Below are 20,589 nucleotides of genomic sequence, written 5' to 3' on the forward strand. Positions count from 1 at the left end.
ATGGATAAATAAATGATAAAATCTTAGAGTAGAACACTGAAGAGCGGTGAAAACGAGTGACCTATAACTGTATGAAACAACATGGTTGATTATGCAAGAACATATGTTTGAATGAAAGAATAAAGTCACAAGGTGAAAGTATCACTTGATTTTGTTTATATACAATTCAAAACCTAGCAAACTAATGTACTGTACAAAGTAAAAACCTTCCAGAGAAAGAAAACGATCAGCCTGTAATTCAGGACATACAGGCTCAGTGGAAAGAGCATTGCTACCTGTATTAGGCAAACAAGATGGCCTGAAAAATACAGAGTGCTATCTCTTAGACTTTGTATCATGTACCTAAGTGTTCATTCTTTGCTGACTTACAGCACATATTATATATTGGGTGTATTATGGGTTTCTAACTTAATTGTTGCAGATTCTAAGAATCTCAAACTACAGATCTTAGCTCACTAAGATGATATGAATAAATGTGTTTATTTTATCAGATTTTGGTGGTGATTTGGATAAAGGTAGTCTGAAGACCATGGTTTGAGTAGCTGTATTGCTAGCAGTTTGACATTTTTACTCTTATAACTGGCAATTCCAGAAGATCAAGACAGCAATTAAAGGAGATAGTTTATAACAAATGAAACACAACTCTTCCACGTTCAGAAACGTTCACTTTACTATTTATAAAAGATAAGTCAAAAGAAGTTTCATTTTGAACCATGTTAGTCATTACACAAGATCCCAATGAAGAAACGTGTCCCCGTACCATACAGTACCATGTAGAGAAAACTGGCTAATCATTATGCCATGAGTTAGGAATGTAGTACCTGAAAGTCAATCCAGTGCCCTCCTATCATTTGTCTAGAAAAATATAAAACCCTGGCTTCTTTTTAAAACATGAAATCATTGTCAATAAAAATTCATAGGAATAAAATTAGGTTGAAGGAAATACAATATTAAGAAAAGGTGGCACTGGTTAGCTGCCTAGTCAATATTAATATTAAACTTTTCTAAGATGCATTAAGTTACAGCAGTCAGCCCAAGCAACACTATTTGATTATCTTCTGATCTGCATATGGAGTGCAGCTATTCTAAACAACCTTGCGATGACATAATTGTATTTTACATATATACAGATTGTTCTATTTATATACACATCACAGGGCTCTCCCAGTCACTTCATCTCAACAACAGCGGACTTGTCAAGAAGAACAGTTCTGGTTGGCTTCTTGCATTCAGGAAAGGCTCAAGTAGCTATTTCTTTTTCTTCTCTGCTGAGAAGAGTTCTGGGAACTCTGAATGCTTAGCTGGGCTTATGTGTGGCGGTGGTGGGATGATAAAGACTATTAGGGATTTAGGGCTTATAAATAGTGTCTTTTCTCGAACATTTCAGGTGTCAGCTACACCTTCGACTTCTGTGCTTCCACCAGACTGTATGATCCTTTCATGTTGGCTTTTCTTGCGAAGTAAATGATCATCCCGACAGCAGGTATTACCAAGGAGGAGGCACAGTAGAGTGCAAGTAGTTCGGGAGAAAAATAGTCCTTGTTCATTTCTCTTCCTGGAAAGTAATCAAATGGATACAATTAATGTCTGGTACAAAAGGAAATCATTTACTCACAATATGTATTTTATTATAACAGTACAACTAGTTCTTCAAAGAGAAAGGGGGTAAAAGCTGTGCTGAGGACTCATTAGGCACATTTTCTTTTCTGAAATGTCCAACTAAGAAGCTCGTGGTTGCTATGCTCATGATAGGTGTGAAGATAACAGTTCTTGACTTTACAAACTTGGATTTTAAAAGATTGCTTTGGGTGTAAAATGGAAGGGAGAGCACACATTTTAGTGATCTGTTTTTATAAGAACAGGAATCAGAAATATCTAACAAAGTCCCATGGCTCTGATCATCATGAATTGAAATACCTAACTAGTTCTCTGAGACAATCTTTATAACACTCAGAGTATGCTCGAGACAGGGTACTCTTGTTGATGTTTTTACATGGTGTAAAAACGTCAACCTGTGTTTACATGGTGTAAAACATGTAAAAACATCAACCTGTGTTTACGTGGTGTCTTCTGCATGTCTGAAGCAAACTTTCTTTACCTGATTATTCCCCCCAGCATTAACAACCTCTCTTGATTTACTTATGGTCTTCAGATATTTCATTTAAGTAAATGTCTTAGTTACTCAGATAATAAGTTCTCTGACCTACATCTCCCTTGTTCTAAATTAATACTCCACCATTCCCTCCAAATCCAAGCACCACACTTTCATATGCCCCTAACAGCTTGCAGTTCAACATTTGCCCATGCAATTATCTGTTACATTTATTTTCCTTTCCTGACTGCAAACTCTATAGAGATGGCTATGTTTGTATGAGGTACTTTACAACTAACCAGGACTTAAGACACTACTTGGTACATTAGGCAACCCCCAAAATATTATTTGAGTACTAATAAAGTTTTTCTTTCTAAATCCTGTATTTTACAGTAGTCATAAATGCAGTACTGAGAATGACAATATATAAACAATTTAAAGTCTCCTAAGAAAGCATAGGGCAATTGCAGCACCTCTTAACATCTCAGCTCCATCAAAACATCTCCAGAGAGCATGGCATTCTCCTGAGACCCACTTCTGTTGGTTTTGCACACCACAGTGTGCTCTCACAATTACACTTTACTAAGTGGAAGGGTATGTTATCTGAGTCCTTGCAGGAATTAGTGATCTGATCCGAGGCATCACTATGTTCCTTCCAGAGCTTTCAAAACACAGAAAGTCACTCGAGTAGAAAAGACTCATTGTCACCACAGGAATGAGTTGTTTCAAACTACTGAAGGAGGGAAATGATGCGTCACGGTAAGCATCATGATAATGGTTTGATTTTTCTGCTTTCCTTCGGTAGAATTGATCTAAGGGTAAGACTGTAATGGATACTCATCATAATTATGGTTAAGCATCAATATTGATGACACACTAGGAGGTATTTCTGTTATCGTTTTCTTTACAATTTAATGCTTATCTTTGCCTTTCAGTTTGTCGCTCAGACATCTGCTAAAAACTACATTGAGTCAATTGCTAGGGCAATATCCTAACACATTTTTTCCTATTAATTATAGTCTTGAATGTCTTAAAGAATCCTGATCATTTGTATCAATGGAATACTTTTAAGCCAAATCTAAACAAAACAAAATAAACATTCAGCTAAATACAAAAGGAAACTAGTTCAAACTATCCAGGGAGAGAACAGGTCAACCTTGGGTCTTCATTCATGTGCAGCTATTTGAAACCGTCTTCATATTGGAAGCATGAATGTCTACTTGATGACTAATGTGCTTTCATTGTTCATTTGAAGGATAAATTAAAAGTGGCAAATACGTAAGAGAGGAATTAAGCATTTAGAAAAGACAATGTGTGAAAGAGAAAGCTAAAAGGGGAAGAAGCAGTTTTCACAGTCTTGAGGAGAAACAGCCATGCACACAGAGGATGACAAAATTCTTAGGAGTGCCATTTCCTGGGACTAGGCTAAATTAGAGCTAGCCAGGGGTATCAAGGGTTGAAGAAAACAGATAGGGATGGATGTCAGCCTACTCCTAATTGAGATCTTGGTCCACCTCACTGGAGGCAACAGCTACACACACTGCATCGTGTCCAGTAATATGATGGAAGATGGTAGCTTCCTTGTCCAGATTACATGTTTTCAGGAGAATCACCGCAGGGGGGCAACTAGAAGTTTGACACATCATTATGATATTTCCCCCTTTTAAAAACATTTCTAAGTGAATGTATTGATATTGCTCTAATTTGAAGAGATACTGTGAAGACAGAAAAAAAAAATGTATGCTAAGATTTGTAATCTCGAGAAGTTTGGTCAGATTAGTGAAATTTTCATCTGTTTTCTCACTTAGGTTCAGATTTTCTCTACATTGACATGTGCTCAGTTAACTCTTATAGTCAATGCATTCATTAGCAGTGTTGTTCACTCTACCAGACTGGATTTCAACATTCAACAGCTCTTTGGTGTACAAAGAGTCTGAGGCTCATTAGTCAAGGCTGGCATCAATAAAATTAGCAGGCACTCATAAGAGAGAACAGGAAATTAAGGAGTGCCAATATGTCTCTGATGGGCCGTTGAGCCCCTCCTCCTCTTCATCAGGTTAAAGTCGGACAACTGGGGCATGGATTTCAAAGGAAGCTTTTGTGAAATCTAGAGATCCTGTTTAGGATCCAGGCGACTATTCCCAATTAGCATCCTCACAAAAGAGCTATGCAGAAAATATGCGCTTGTTCTTTTCTCTGAAAGCAGAGCTGGTTTCCAGCGGGGAGCAAGATCCGCCGAGAATATTTTTCTGCTGTGCCAGGCCCAGTAATTTAGTTTCCTTTTACCCCAGGGGAAAGGTTGTAAAATATGGCTAAACACTTAGCAAATCTAAGACCTCAGAAACCAATGATGAATTGGCAACTTTGAAAAAAAAAAATAACCAACGGGAATTCCACATTCACCGATGATTAATGTCCACTTCCTGCCTAAACGCTATAGGATGGAACAGCTGCGCCTGAGTGTTTCATGAAACATTAAGAAACAACCAGTCAGCACGGAATTCAGTCTCATTTCACCAAATCCATCTAATAGTAGAAACTTGTTGCTCTCCTTGGATAGTCTGAATAATTAAGAAAGAAAGAAAGAAAGAAAGAAAGAAAGAAAGAAAGAAAGAAAGAAAGGAAGGAAGGAAGGAAGGAAGGAAGAAGGAAGAAGGAAGGAAGAAGAAAGAAAGAAAAAAGAAAGAAAGAAAAAAAGAAAGAAAAAAAAAAAAAAAAAAAAAAAAAAAAAAAAAAAAAAAAAAAAGAAAGAAAGAAGGAGAAGAAGAAGAAGAAGAAGAAGAAGAAGAAGAAGAAGAAGAAGAAGAAGAAGAAGAAGAAGAAGAAGAAGAAGAAGAAGAAGAAGAAGAAGAAGAAGAAGAAGAAGAAAAGCAAACATAAAAAGTTAACCTTTTACGTCAAGGGTTAAACTTCTTAACTGCGAGCCAACTTCGGTTTTCGATTCGCACTCGTACACCCCGGCATCCTGCGGCTGGGCCTTAAGGATGGTGTAGGCACCGTCAACTGACTTCAGCACCTTGTCCTCTGTCTTGCCTTTCTTCTTCAGGATTATCCATGTTTGGGACACATTGCCGCACGTGCAGGAAATAATGACGGTGTCTCCCTCTTTGACGCTCTGGGAAGGGAAGGCTGTAAGCTGTATATCTTTTGGAGAGTCTAAAGAGAGAACAGGCAGTTAGTGCGGACGGAATGGAGGGGTTCAGCAATCGCATTTCCTGACTGAGAATGTTGGCAGCCGCTTCCAAGCTGTTTGTGATGCTTTCTGTATGGGCTGTAAAGAAAGCCAGCAAAGAAGTCGGGCATTTGTCCAATTCTAAATGATCCCATTGTAAGCGAGAGAAGACGTATCTCAGGCTTCTTTTCTGTTCTTACTATGATTCTTTACCCAGGCAACGACAAAAATAATAGGTATTTAATAAGCAGCTGTAGAATTCAGATGTGAAAAAAAAATAATTTTTTAAAAATCACATTGTTCACCAAATTTTTCCTTAAATTGCATAAGCCTGTGAGCTAGGCTCTTCCTCATCAGGAAATTAAGATATATAACATTTTTTAACTGTCTTTAAGAACATAGTTACCAATTATCAAATTTCAAGGTCTGGGCTGATCTCACTTGAGGTAGAACATTTCTATTAATGTAATAAGCCTTAGAGGGAAACACCCAATGTCTGTTTTATAAGCACTTGCTTAGATCATTAGTCTATTTTGTCACTTGGACGCTCCTCCTCTGAAGCCACAGGGCAATGACATCCATACTCTGCTTTCCTTTTCTTTCAGATGGTTGCACAGTGTAGCCCAGACTGGCCTGAAAGTCTCCTAAAGGTTTTCTTTGAGATTATGTGGTACCCTTCCCAGGTTCTTCCTTTGAATTACAGACCTCAGTGAAATGGGGCAGCGATAACAAAACCCAGCATGCCCCTTAATAGGAGTAATAGCAAGAGATCCAGAAGAATGCGACCCCAATGCTCCCAGAGAAAAAGCACGGGGAACAACGCAAAGCTGATTACTTCATAATTTTGCTCATGAAAGCCCAAGGCTCCAATGTGCCAAGCAGAAACTGTTGTGTTCACAATTTGGGGTCTTTACCACTGAGAAGGGAGACCTACATCTATATTCACCCTAGTGGTTCTGTGCCAGCAGGCCCAGAGGCCAGAGGGCACAATTCCTGTGATCCTTAATCTCAGAGTTTACAAAAGGTACCCTCGTGAGCTTCTAGACAAATCCTTAGGTGGCTTCTTGGGACTTGCTTCCCGTTAAGCCCAATGTGATGTTTTAATACTAAGTAATTTTCTACTATTATTCCTTCACCAAACCCACAATTTCCAAAATGTCCCTGAACTCCCAGCTTCGTACATGGAGCATGCATTTCATCGAGCTAAACAGGATTTTAGGGCACGTGATTTCACCTGAAATGAGACTTCATTCCAGGAGCAGTGTGGAACTGCTTTTTTATTTTTATTTTTTTTTTACACAAAAATGCAATTTTGAAGTAAGGGCTTTTCTTTTCTTTCTTAAGATTTATTTTTAAGTTATGCATATTTGTATTGTGGGGGTGCCTGCATGTGAGTACAGTGTCCACGGAAGCAAGGAGAGGGCATGAGACCCCCCTGGAGCTGGAGTTAGAGGCAGTTGTGAGTGCTGAGAACAGAACCCAGGTCAGAACAGCAGGCACGCCTTACTGCTAAGCCATTTCTCGAGTCCCCCAAAGGCTTTCCTTTCAAAGAGGTTCTTGTTCACCACCAGTAACTCAACAGGAAATGTACTAGCCAGAAATAACTTAAAAGTCATACTCTGCTCACCTTGGATAATCTGAAGTTCAACCGAATCTTTGCTAATTCCAGCCTGGTTAATCCCTTCACACACATAGAAGCCAGAATCTTCCATCTTTGTAGATGTTAAGACGAGCATTCTCTCTTCAGAAAGAGGCTGCAGTCCCCCATTAGGGAGCTGCCTGCTCCACAGGATTTTTGGAGCTGGTAAACCATCACTTGAGCAGGTCAAGCTCACAGGACTGCCCTCCCGTAGGATGGGAGAGGGGCTGACCGAGATGATGACTTCCTTGGGTGCAACTGAAAAGGAAACGACACTTAGCTTGACCCTCTTATGCCCTGGATTCCAAAGCGTCTGGACAATGCTGTAACACTAGGCAATGGAATCCGGGTTAGGATCGTTTATAAACTGTGGTAACCTGCCCAGGAAGTTTCAGTGGAGGAGACACAGTGAGAATTAGAACTCCAGATGAAATGTGGATGTTTTCAAATGGCAGAAAGTTCTGGAGAAACTCTTCTAATGTCAAAGCATAGAAAGTCAAGCACAGTGCAGTGTTTGGGTGACATGGTGGATTATTAGAAGCCTCTGTATGACCCCGTGAAGAAGAACCAGGGTAAGATAGAACTGACTGTTTCTGAGGGAGAAAGGAGTAGAGGAGCTTTGGAAACACACACACACACACACACACACACACACACACACACACACACACACACACGAGGCGGGTGTTGGGGAAGAGACTTAGAGGTCAGTAGTATGTATTGTCAAAGCATGATGCATTGGAAGATTCCCTGTGAATAAGAAACACCTGTTTACTCCCCCTTGAACCTGGGTTGATCATTTGACCAATAGGATGTGGGTAAAGTGACATGGCGTGCGTGCGTGCGTGCGTGCGTGCGTGCGTGCGTGCGTGCGTGCGTGTGTGTGTGTGTGTGTGTGTGTGTATGTGTGTGTGTGTGTTCCTGATATGGGTCTTTGTGGGGCTGCTTTCATCACCACCTTCCTCAGCTGTGTTCTGGAGAGTAAATCTAGGCTCCCTTCCCTGAGAATGACCCCACACTAAGAAATGGCGGGTGGGAACCAAACACATAAGGCTCAGAAACTTGAGCGAAGCTACCTGTGACGAGTCAGCCGCCAGCCTGGCTGCAGATGGCTGCTTGATTTCTACTGCTTCTATCTGAGGCTGAGGAGCTGCCTGGCTCGCCCATTGCTGCAGGCTAGTGCATAGACTCATACATAAATAAATGGCTTGTCTTTATACTATGGAGAATGGTTTATTATAATTACTATAATATTGAATTTTCTTTTCAGTTTTCTCCACCGTGGTTCCAATTGTTAACCTTTAATTAGCGATTACCTAGTAAACATAATAAAGAAATCCATATTCAACTGCAGCTGCCCTGTGCATGCACTTACCATTGACATAAAGTGTCCGTGTACTCTGCCTTTGTTTGGGTTCAGATTCCGCTTCGCCACTGTGTAACTTAGCCAGGCAAACAAGAGCTTTCTCAGTATCTTCCGTGGTAGGGATGAAGGTCATTTCCAAACTTTTGGTCTCTAGAGATTTCATGCTCATTTCCTCCAAAAAATATTTATTCATCAGCACGGTCTCTCCCTTGAGTAATTCGATCTCCAGATGGTCAAAAGGGTACACGTCAGGGACTGTGCAGTTTACAGTGACAGGTCTCCCATGCACAAGCAGCCCGCTCATCTCAATTTCTGGGTCTTTAGGGAATGCTGCAGATACCAAGTAAAAACTAATGTTGATATGTGATAGTCAAGGGAACATTGAGTCAGACTCCGTTGAATGCAAAGGTCTCAGAGCGACAGCTTTTGATCAGCTGACAATAGTATGGGCATAAATAATACCGTTAATTAGAATGGTACACTTACAATAGTAATTATAAATAATAGAAACAAAACACTAAGTATTTTAGGTCAGTGAGTAATAAATGTTTTTACTCCTTATTTTTCTCCTCCAGTGATGCCATCTTGTCTATTCTTTTCTAAGAGCACAATGACTTCTGCCATCTTATCAATTAACTATATAATTTAAATGTTTTAAATATTTATCATGATACATTGACTACTAAATATGAACTAATACTCCAGCCTTCATTATCTACTTTCTGAGCAGCCTGATGAAATGGTTGTTATTTAACTTATTTTATAGCTAGAAAAAGAAGCTTACAGGGACAAATGAGACTTTTCATAATATATCATACTTAGTCAAAATCTGTCCTCTGACCTATGAGTCTTGGCTACACAGTTTTTCAGTATGAAATGAGACTCACAGTGCACTTCTCAATATGGATAGTTTATTTTAAAACTAAATTTAGGCTATGAGTTTTAAATACTTTTCAAAATTTTTCTCCCTCCTTCCCTCCCTCTCTCCCTTCTTTCTTTCTTTCTTTCTTTCTTTCTTTCTTTCTTTCTTTCTTTCTTTCTTTCTTTCTTTCTATCTTTTGTTTTTGTTTTTCTGAGACAGGACCTGGATGACCTAGAACCCTCTATGTAGATTAAACTGGTCTCAAACTCACAGGGATCTGCCTATCTCTGCCTTCCAATCAGGTAATTCTTGTAACTAAGAATAAAACTGACAACTGAGCATGGTACCACATGCCTTTAACCCCAGTATTTGGGAGGCAGAGGTAGGTGGATCTGTGAGTTCAAGGCCAGCCTGGTCTACCGAGTGAGTTCCAGGACAGCCAGGGCTACATGGAGAAAACATATCCCAAAAAAGAAAGAAAGAAAGAAAGAAAGAAAGAAAGAAAGAAAGAAAGAAAGAAAGAAAGAAAGAAAGAAAGAAAGAAAGAAAAGAAAGGGCTTAATACTGTAATACTGTATGTTTTCTCACATATGTGAAACCAAATTTAATTTTTAAATTATGTACATGTGTGTATTGATATGTACATCCTTGCAGGTCACAGAATTAAAGAGAAAAGGAAGACGTCCTGAGGAATGTGGGAACTAAAACCTATCACTAGGAAAGGAGAAAGTGCTACTGTCAGAGGATGGAAGGGAGGCGCTAGAGAGGAGACAGGCATGGAGAAGCGATGGGAAAAGGGAGCACATAAGAAGAAAGCATAATGACACAGATGTACGACGACGACGTCATGACAAACCCACTTGTTTGTATGCTAACTTTAGCCATCAATAAGAAAATGTGAAAGAACTGTCCTAACTGTATTATTTAGAATCTGAGTAGTTTTTCTCTCATCTATATAACATTTATAATACATCCTATGTAAATTAACAAAAACGACACTAAAATAGTTATCAACATAAAAGTAATACTTAAAAAAAAAACTTAACATTTTTTTCCTAAGTAAAACCTTGTTAAAGTGGTAGATTTTCAAACACATCCACATTGCAATAAGCTGTCATGCTATTCCCATTTCTGTTGGGAATGTGCCCACATCAGCAGATCCTGGACTCTGGGTAATATGATAAAGCAATAAAGTTTACCTTCCTCTTGAGAGATTTAAATCTCTTAACAGGCACACTCTTACTCTGGACAAAATCCTAAAGGTTAACCCAATTGGGGCAGGGCTTTAGACAGAAAATCTCTACAGTATGTTCTCTGGGGTTGCATGAGTAAAACAGAGCAGTACCACCCTCTCCACAAAATAACTTCACAGTCTCGTGGTCACTGTAAAGTTCACTCCTCATTCAGTGTGGACTGAGGGACCCCAGCAATGTGAAGTTCACGGACACTGGGGGTTGAAAAGTGTTTTTATTAAGGTGACAAAATAAAAGGAAGACAAGATAAGGTGTGTAATTTGTCCACAGTGTAAATCAGTTTCAAATCCTGCCATCGACTCCTGGTTCTGCAGCAGCTCCCTGTGAAGACCATCCCACACTCATGTCTCCATTTCTGGCACCCTGCTGTTTCCCAGTGTCCCCCACCCCTGAATCCTGAAGATCAGCTTTTCAAATCTGCCTTAAAACAATAGATGGCTCCCCTCTTTCTCCTCCTCCCCCCATACCTTCCTCCCAACCCTGTAGGCTTCCCATTCTTTCTGCTTTCATGAAAAGTCATAATAGTATCTAACATATTTACGTATGTTAGATACTATGTGTTTATTTTAAAATAATATATGTATTATATATACTATGTCAAATACAGAATATTTATTATATATAGTAATGCATTATTATATATATATGATGCATTATTTTAAATGAACTCTATACGCACAATAAAATGAATACTATGTCTGATCGGAAGCATGTCTGCTTGGGAAAGAAAAGGGAGTAGTGGGTGGGAAGAGAAAGGATAAGACACAGTAACAGAAGGGTGAATATGAACAGACACAGTGACCCATTATTTTCTATCCTATTAAAAAATGATAAATACTACACACAGTAAAGCTATCTTTTAAAAATTAAGGAGAAATAAAGACTTTTTAAAAAGTGTTCATAAAAAGCAAAAAACCAAACATGGTAGGCTGGCAGGCTGAGGATGTAGCTCGACAGCAGAGCACTGGCCTGGAGTGTGGAAAGCCCTGGATTCCAGCCCTATCATCTTAAAACAAAATGTAACAAAACAAAAGGCAGGCTTGAGCCTCACCTGCACTTTGAATAGATGAGGCAGTCACGCCTCACCTAGTAGGTATCTGAATGGGCACGGCCCCTGGCTGCTCTCACTCACCCTCTCCACACACCCTATGTACACGTGGAAGTGGGGGAGGCAGAGCATGGAGCATGGTCAAGGGCATGAGGAGAGTAGGACCAGTCACACACTGTGTGCATGCTGTAAACAAATGAAATATATCCTGAGGAGCTCAGCCAGCCGTATGGCATCCAACAGTGCTCAGAGATCTAGGGATGATTTGCAATGCCAGATCTCCCTCTATGTAAATGGATATCACTGCAGAGTCACATTCTTTTTCTTCCCAAGGAGCCAGAGGAAGGGGAAGTGACCAGAGTCACCGGTTTTCGTAAGGCACTTACAGTAGACTTCCATCTGGATTCCCTTTTCCAGTTTCCTTCGAGCACAGGTCACAGTGCACAGGTAAGAGTGTTCATTCTCAAAGCTCACAGGGCTCAGTGTCAGCGTGGACTTGGCCCCCTCACTCCTCACGTCCCCATTAAGGGGGCTGTCTATCTGGGTTCTCCAAGAAAAAGAGGGGGAGTCACAGCCAACAGCAACACACGTCAGCACAACTGAGTCTCCAACCTGTGCAGCCACCCGGGATCCAGGGAAGATTTCAACAGTAAATGGTTTCTCTGAAGAGGAAAAACAAAAAAGAAAGAATAAGATGAATAACAGATCAGATTCTTTTCTTATTACATCATACTCCCATATTCCATGTTTATCTTTCTTGATCTCTATTCAGCTACTATCTGTGCCAAGAAGAAATTACTCCTTTCCATCCTGGAGCCATCAGGAATAAGACCACATCTTTTAAGAATGAACCCATGATGCTCTGTTGACTCAGGCTGCCAGAATAAGTGTAGATAACAATTTGTCAAGAACGTGGTTGGCATCTTTTCAGAGCACTAACCCAACTTCTTCTCTGTGTAGCTTGTCACATCACTGTGGTTGTACAGGACCTCGAATTAGCCAGTGGTTTCTGTGTGTCAAGTATTCTGCATTCTTTATATGCATGCATTATCTCATGCAACTCCCTTAACTGGTACTATCATTTCCTTTCTACTTTCTCATTCTTCTGCTTCGGTATTTTCCCCTTTTCTCCTTCCATCCCCTCATCCTTTCTCTTCTTTGAGACATTTCAGCTCAGAAATGCTAAACGGCTGAAGAAGCTAAATTTGCAAGGGGAATAATGGAGACTTGATGTGAGATGGGTCTGACTTGAGAGTTCAGTTTTTCTGTTCCTGAACAACTAATTCAGGTCATCCTCGTGTGAAGACAAAATGAGATCTAAAACAGTAGCAGGGTAAACTGCACCAAAATGCCCTCTAGTTAAATACACTATCCTTAACGAACCATTCACATACATCTATATCATGGAACTCCAATATAAAGTAGTTTTTTTTTTTTTTTTTTTTTTTTTTTTTGAGGATCACACAGAATCACACTGAAAACAAAAGAAAGATGTAAGCATTAAGGTGATATCAAATATGTTTGATGCATTATCCAAAGACTTTATAGCCATTCAGGGTAGAAAGCTGAGCAATCAGGGCAAACACCTGAGACTCAAGCACCCAAAAAATGTTCTCCAACTTCCAGGCCCATAGGTTTGGATGAAATGGCATATTTTGAGAGAAAGAATTATAAAGTTTGATGTTGTTCCTCTGAAAATCCTGGGAGTGGTTGGGCAACTCGGCAAGGGACAGATGAAGCTCCAAAGGAAAATCACTAGAATGTTCTAGCAAGCCGGAAACAGGAGGAAATCTCAGCACACAATACAAATATACTCTGTTTTGTGTGATTCTCTTCTGTACCAGGAAGAAAGAATTGCTTTTCTCATTATAGTTTGTGTAGTTGTGGTATTGTATTATTTTTCCAAAGAAGGTTCTTCTCAGATTATCTCCAAATAAGTTAATATGCTATTAGATTTTCGAAGAGATTATTCAAAACAGTAACCAAGTTGTCCAAGTTCCGTCTGTGCTGGTGTGAGAATGAGGAATCTGTGAGGAGATTCACTTCCTGCCTGCAGTGTGACTGACCTCCATCACTGTGTGTGCTTGGAGCTGCTGGGGAGAAGCGCTGGGAAGTGGCTGAGAGGCCCTTCCCCCTCCAGCGCAGTCAACTGATACAATACACACTGTATTGTGTCTATACAGAGCCCCACTTCCCACGCCCAGAGCACACCTCCTTCATCCATTCGAGATGGGGCCCAGCATTACGGGATGCACCTGTTCTAGGACAGACACTGAGCCGCCCACACGTTTAGCCACATATCTTCTCTGACCTTTTGGGAATAGTCATCACCCGCCTGAGTTAGTCAGATGATGGTGTTTGAATTCTACTTTCTTAACCATCTAAACTTAAAATCCATGTTTTCATAGATTAAAAATGTGTTGTCCAAGTTTATTGCTTATGTTTTTTATTCAGCTTAAATACTTACTACGTGTCAGGTGCTATATTAGCCAGTCATTCATTAATTCAAAGACCAACACTCAAACACAGTAAGCTCCTGAGTTCTCAGTTTAGAAGCTTGCAGTTTAATGCAGTTTGATACACATTCAAATACATACATTTTTTGTGCTCTTACTAAAAGCATATACTTTGATTTAGTCATTCCACATTGTGTAAGTATACCAACGTACCACACCATACACAATGTATGCATGCATATACTTTTGATTGTCCAATTAAAATATTAATTTTAAAAATAGAGAAAATGAGCTACACTTGGAAGAGCATGGGATTTTGAATTAAGAGGACCCTGTAAGTGCGACAAAGAGCCATTTGACCCTAAGCAAATGATGAGCCATATTGCACCCGAGCTTTTCAGCTACCTCACAAAACATGGAAAAGAATGAGATAACATATAAAGTAGAATGCGGAACTCTTGGCAAAAGTTAGATATACAGTCAATTGATGGCCATTATTCATCTGAGACTTCATTCTCCCATCTGTAAAATGGATAGAAAATACCCCTTAGTTATTTCTTGAAGACTAGATAGCTTATATGAAGTGCCAGAACCCCAGCTGGGTTTGGGGAATGCTGTTGTTTAAGAAAATCTTGCAAACTCTCAAATGAGAAATTATAAACTAAGCAAGAGGGATGGTTGAAAAGGAAGTTATGTCACCGGGAATCGTTTTGAGGTAGAAGGGTCAAGATTAGGTCATTCGGAAGGGGAGCATATCTTCGGTCATAACAAGTATGGAGTGGTGCAGTTCCTGAGTACGGGGAATGAGAAGGCCAAGCGAAGTAGCATGAGAATATTAATACTGGAAGGGCAGGAGAAGGAAACAAGGCAGGGGATGGACAGCCGTGAAATGACACGAGCTACTAAAGAATCAGCATGGAGTTTCTGGGAGAAAGGAATTCCAGCAAGCGTGAGTATAACACATAGATGTATGCTGAAGCACATGACTACCAGGTGAGTCATCAACTCCCATTCTACTCACCTTGGACAATTAATTCCACCTCTGTCTTGTTTCTCCCAATCAGATTAACTCCTTCGCACACATAAATTCCAGAATCTTCCATTCTCATAGCGACTAAGGTGAGAGTTGCGTTTCCTGAGAGGGGCTGTAGCACTCCATTATCTAATTTCCTGCTCCAGAAAATCTCCGGAGCTGGTAGACCCTCACTGGAGCATGTCATTGTCACGGCACCACCCTCTTGAAGCCTTCTGGAGGGATATACAGAGATAACTGTATTCTTGGGAGAGGCTGAAAAGGTAGAACATAATATGAGCGGTCATTGAGCATCATCTCCATCCAATGAGGATGATTTATTTCTCTTGTAGACTGTAGTTATGTGTCTCTACACATTTGACAAACCTACCTTCCAAATGAGAGTCAAGAATCACTGAGTCATTAAAAACTTAGCCAATCTAATATCTAAGCAGTTAATTATAGGTTTTAGATATTTGATGTTTCCAGGGGGCCACAGGTAAGTAGAAGTTAAGAGAAGCCCTTCAAGTTTCAGGGTTCAGTCTCTTGCCCAAGAACGGGAGTCTCATGTGGGAATCTTTGTCAAAAGCACATCCAGGTCAGTTTCAGCGCTTACTGAAGGAGACAACCTATCCAGGACCATCAGATTGGCATTTGAATATCTTTAATTATTGAAAAAGTCTTACTGAGCTGAAATCTTCCTGGAAGCAACTAGCATTTGCACCATGGTCATAGTTCAGCCCTATGCTCTTGCAGATAAATGGCCATGCTCTTTCTCACACAACTGTCCTTCAGTGACTTAGCTCTACTTCTCTTCCAAAGCACTGTATTCTGTGAGGAGAAATATTCCCTATCTTGATTGTTTCTCAAAAGGTTGTTAACAGCTTTTTCCATCTCATTATGTGTTGGATAAACATATTGTACTTGACATCAACTCTTTCCAATATAGGGCTCAGAGTAGGAAACATTTTAGTTTTAACAGAGCACAGTGAGTTCCATAAGACACAATTCTAATATAAGAAGAAAGCTCCACCAGCAGTCTCCAAAACCCTAATACCTTTCCACCTACTACATGTGTGTACATGTGAGCACACTCTTGTACACACACACATACATAGAATAAGAAATGTTTTTGTCAAATTTTTATACCTGTGAAACCAGTGTTTCAAAGCTTACTAAAATTTTGTCATTTGAGCCCATTTTCTACTGTTCAAGCAGATAGTATTATGATGATTCCTCCTTGATAAACAGGAAAACAGAGGAATTAAGCAACATTAAGGTCACTCAGCTCACAGTGAGACATGACACTCAAGTGCTCTAAACCCAAACCCAGTATCCTCTTCTTTAAATAATACCACTTATAATATCATGTCTCGAATAAGTAATGCAGTAAAAACTGCATATTACTTGTTAATCTACTCAATACATTTTTTGTAACAATAAAAAATAATACATATCCTAGATTGAATTCCCACAGAGCAGAGCTCATCATGCAGGTACTCACTGTAGACTTGCAGTTCTTTGACAGTCTCCCTTGTTGTGGGTTCAGAATCCATGTATAATTTAGCTCGGCACACAAGAGCTTTTCCAATATCCTCAATGACAGGAGTAAAGGTCACTTCCAAACTCTTGGTTACCAGAGACTTCTTCACCTCTTCCACAAACAACTGCGTCTTCAGGAGATGGTCACCTTTGAGTAGATCCATCTCCAAGCTGTCAGCCGGATAAACATCAGGAGCCAAACACTTGACCATGGCAGGCTTCCCGACCTCCAGGGGGCCACTCAGCTGAATCTCCAGATCTTGAAAAGCTGCAAAGTCAAGCAAACGCACAAATAGGCTTTCGGCACCTAACACCTCTGACTGTTTTAATACAACACAAGTCAAGACAAATGTTTTTGTTAATACTGGGCTTCATTCAGCATAGCCAATTGTTTAAATAGCTAGTCACAGTTTGTGGTGGGTTCAGGAAACAAGGATCAGCGTTAACCCCTTTTTAAGGGCCATTTCAGTTTTAATCTTGCAACTGTAACACAGAGTATGTGTTATTAAAGGAAAGAAGAAAGGAATGCCTAACATCTATTGGAACTCGGTGATAGATGTAACATAAAAGGCTTTGCTCTCTCTTACTGTAACCCTGGGTGATAGAGGTCACATTTCACAGATAAGGAAACTTGGACACAGTGTGATTGCAGAAGTAGCCGTGGTCACACAGACACAGTGAGGTTTGGAGCAAAGCTCATGGGTTCTGTCACTCTGCACTGTGATTCCAGTGACATACGACACCCTGTTCTTGCATGCTCGTGTCGATACAGTTCTAGATAAGAAGCCCAACATTCAGAATGACTTCGTAAAGAAGTGTTACTGTGTAATTGCCTACAAAATGAGGAGAGTGACTTTAGAGGGCGGCTTCTGAAATGGACCTCTGGTAAGAAGAATTCATCCACCAGAAAGGCATTCCTATAAGAGCTCGCCATACTGGATTCATTCCTCCCAAAGCCTAACTCCGCGTTCTAACCAGCACTCTACTGAACCCACCAGAACAATGGAACACAGTGCATGCAACCTCCACCTTTCACAGGGTTTATCGTGTGTGTGTGTGTGTGTGTGTGTGTGTGTGTGTGTGTGTGTGTGTGTGTGTGTTGATGATGATGATGGGAACTCATTGGTGTCCCAGCACCACAGAATATTACAATCAAATGTGGAATAGAAACTGAACTGTGAAATACAATGAGAAACAGTCACTCTTGCAGGGGAAAAAGGCTACATAATTAAATCCAGAAGGGTACTCACTTCTCTTTTTTTAACTCTCCAACTGTACTGTATTTGTGGGCAAAAGGCGAAGGAACTGGAAATGCTTTATTATCTAAAAACATAGTACTTTAAACGTCCCCTCCAGTTATTTATGTCCGTCACGGTCTTCAGGAAATGTGCCTAGGATCCACACATTTCATGACAGGTAACATAAGAACTTGCTACTCTTCCTGATATTTATATAACAGGACCTTCCAAGGCGCTCAGGAGGCTGCCTAGACATAAACTCTGCATGCACAGCCAGAGTAATCGAAAGCAGCCGGCCAGGCTGAGCTGCTTGGGAAGCTGAGCTTCACAAGGGGCTCGCTGCAACTTCGATTGAGGTGAATCGACAAAATCGGGCTTCAGCACAGTAGGAAGGAACTGAGGTGATTAAAATGAGGTGCTCATGAGGAAATGCCTATGTGAGCACATTTTTTAGGGGGAGAAAGACACCATCAGTAACTAGAGACAAATGATTTCCATAGGGTTCACTTGCCCCCTCTTTTTCGTAGTTCTGTTTGCTGAGTTGAGAATGGGGGTGGGGTGCTTTGGGGTAGGCTGGTGTAAGATGGGACCTGTTCGTAGTCCTGAGACAAATCTAATGTATTAGATGAAAGTCCTTGGGGGTGGAAAAACCAAAGCTTTATGGCAACAACAACAAACATTCCTGAGCTTATCAGTGTCAGATGAATGAGATGTTCATAGATGCTTTGGCTATGTCTAAAGAGAAGGCTTCTATACTTACAGATCTCCTTAATCTGCAAGCAGATCTTAAGCACCAAGTTGCATAAAAATAAGTAAATGGAAAATCCCAGAGAGGGAGAAATCATCACTCTTCAGATGCATGAACATGTAGAAATACAACCAGATGGAAGATTAGAGGAAAAAAAAATGAATAGAGCCTTTGAGATGCTCACATTGTGGCTAAGGATTGGACCCAAGAAGGTGTGAGTCCTTTGCAAGGACACCTTTTTTGTGGCAAACAAGGACACAGAGGTTAAAATCTGGGTTTCTGTTCTCAGCCAGCTTCTCCTGCCTCTGGCTTTATTGAAACCATCTAGCCAAGAATCTGGATACTCTTAAGAAGTCTCTACTACACATATCATTACTATGTTTTTTTTTTTTTTTTCAAGAAGAAAAAACCTCCTTCCGGCACTTACAGTAGACGTCCACCTGGATCCCTCGCTCCAGCTTCCCAGATCCACAAGTTGCTGTACACAGGTAAGCGTGTTCATTCTCAAAACTGACGGGATCCATGGTCAGGATGGACTTGCTCCCCTCCGTCCTCACCTTCCCGTTCAGTGGACTGTCTATCTGGGTTCTCCAAGAGAAAGACGGAGACTCACAGCCTGTGGTGGTGCAAGTCAGGGACACGGATTCCCCAATCTGAGCCACCATTCTGTGTTCAGGGGAGATCTCAAGATTAAAAGCTTGAGCTGAAAGAGCAAGAGAGAGGATAGCCACGTTACCCTGGTCTGTCTCATGCTGCGTCCTCTCTCTCCTGCACAGCCATACAGGGTCCAAAACACAGCCTGGATGGTCTACTTTGTAAACTGTCTCAGACTAATAGCAAGACAGCCCCAAAGCCCTGAAGCTGCTGTTGCGGAAGGTACTGGAGGCATCACCATGAAGAAGATGCGCAGTTCTCACTTGGAAGCCCGTTGCGCGGAGCAATTTTGCTATATTCTAAGTTTGACTTCCTTGTCAAGTACAGGAAACTAGAGATAGATCTACTACCAATATAATCCAAATTACTCATTTGACATTAGAAAAAGGTATAAAAAAAACAACAAAAAACAAATAACAAATCAGTCTGCAGCCCTGTGACAATACTGGCTTTTATAGCAAATCTCTATAATACACCCAAAGCTGTGGACCTGTAAAGCAGGTCAGGGACTTACAGGCTGCAAACAGTATCCAAAGTACGGCTGAGGCTCCAGAGATCGTGACCATCTTCTCAGGCATTTCAAGTCGCTGCTGTGGTGACGAAATGGAGGCTCCAAAGCCTTCTTTGTGCCCCACGTGAAAAGTGTCTGGGAAAAAGTGTTCAGCTCCCAAAGCCAGCCAGGCTGGTGTGAGTGAAGTAGAAAGTCTGCTCTTTATAAAGGGTCTTGCTGGAGAGGCGGAGGGAAATCCCTTCAAGGGGAAACCCAGGGCAGAGCCAGAGAAAAAGTTTAACTGACAGCCGGCCAAGTCTCCACATTAACCCCTTCAGCTGCTTCCAGGGCTGAAAGTCACTCGGAGTCCTGGGAAACAAGACACTTCCAAGTCGATAAATCTCAGGCTTTTCCTGACCTTCAACTCGGAAAGGGCTATCTTTCCTGAAAAGATACGAGACAAAGATCACTGCAAAACGAAACTGCCCACAACGTGTGTGTGTGTGTGTGTGTGTGTGTGTGTGTGTGTGTGTGTGTGTGTGTAAGACAGACAGAGACAGAGATCATTCGATAAATCACCACTGATATTTTTTTTCATTAAGAAATGCATTTGCAATTTAAAAAATAGAAATTGGTTTCTTTCAACAAAAAGGAAAATATCCATTATTTTGGATTTATGAGTCACTCTTTTAGATTGGAAAAAAGTTTAACTTCTTAATTTTAAGGTTCTCTATTCATAAATGGTTTTTTTTTTTACACAAAAGAAATCAACTCTCTGAAATAATTTTCTGAAGTAGAAAATGAAGGGGTGTTGATACAGAACTAAGGGAATTACATTTTCCTGATTTGAGACTTCCCAGCCCTGTGGCCCTGTGCTGGATGACTGGAAGTCGTTTGCAGACTTGAATGCAGAAGAATGGATCTATCTAATAAATTTTTGTAGAGAGCAGTGGTGGTACATGCCTTTAATCCCAGCACTTGGGAGGCAAAGACAGGCGGATCTCTGTGAGTTCGAGG

At 40.6% G+C, this 20,589-nt stretch overlaps 1 protein-coding gene across 1 annotated transcript; it reads right to left on the reverse strand.

Moving 5' to 3' along the window:
* Nucleotides 1-645: 645 nt before the first annotated feature.
* Vcam1 (vascular cell adhesion molecule 1) lies at nt 646-20,019 on the reverse strand. Its single transcript, XM_028890165.2, has 9 exons — nt 19,597-20,019; nt 18,856-19,131; nt 16,405-16,710; nt 14,910-15,176; nt 11,819-12,094; nt 8,279-8,599; nt 6,892-7,161; nt 4,982-5,248; nt 646-1,555 (listed from the first exon to the last, which is right to left on the reverse strand). Exons 1-9 carry the CDS (start codon nt 19,658-19,660, stop codon nt 1,395-1,397), a joined length of 2,208 nt encoding a protein of 735 aa, XP_028745998.1. The 5' UTR covers nt 19,661-20,019; the 3' UTR covers nt 646-1,394.
* Nucleotides 20,020-20,589: the final 570 nt, after the last annotated feature.

The sequence above is a fragment of the Peromyscus leucopus genome, chromosome 6, assembly GCF_004664715.2.
Source record: "Peromyscus leucopus breed LL Stock chromosome 6, UCI_PerLeu_2.1, whole genome shotgun sequence".
NCBI classification, from domain to species: Eukaryota; Metazoa; Chordata; class Mammalia; order Rodentia; family Cricetidae; genus Peromyscus; species Peromyscus leucopus.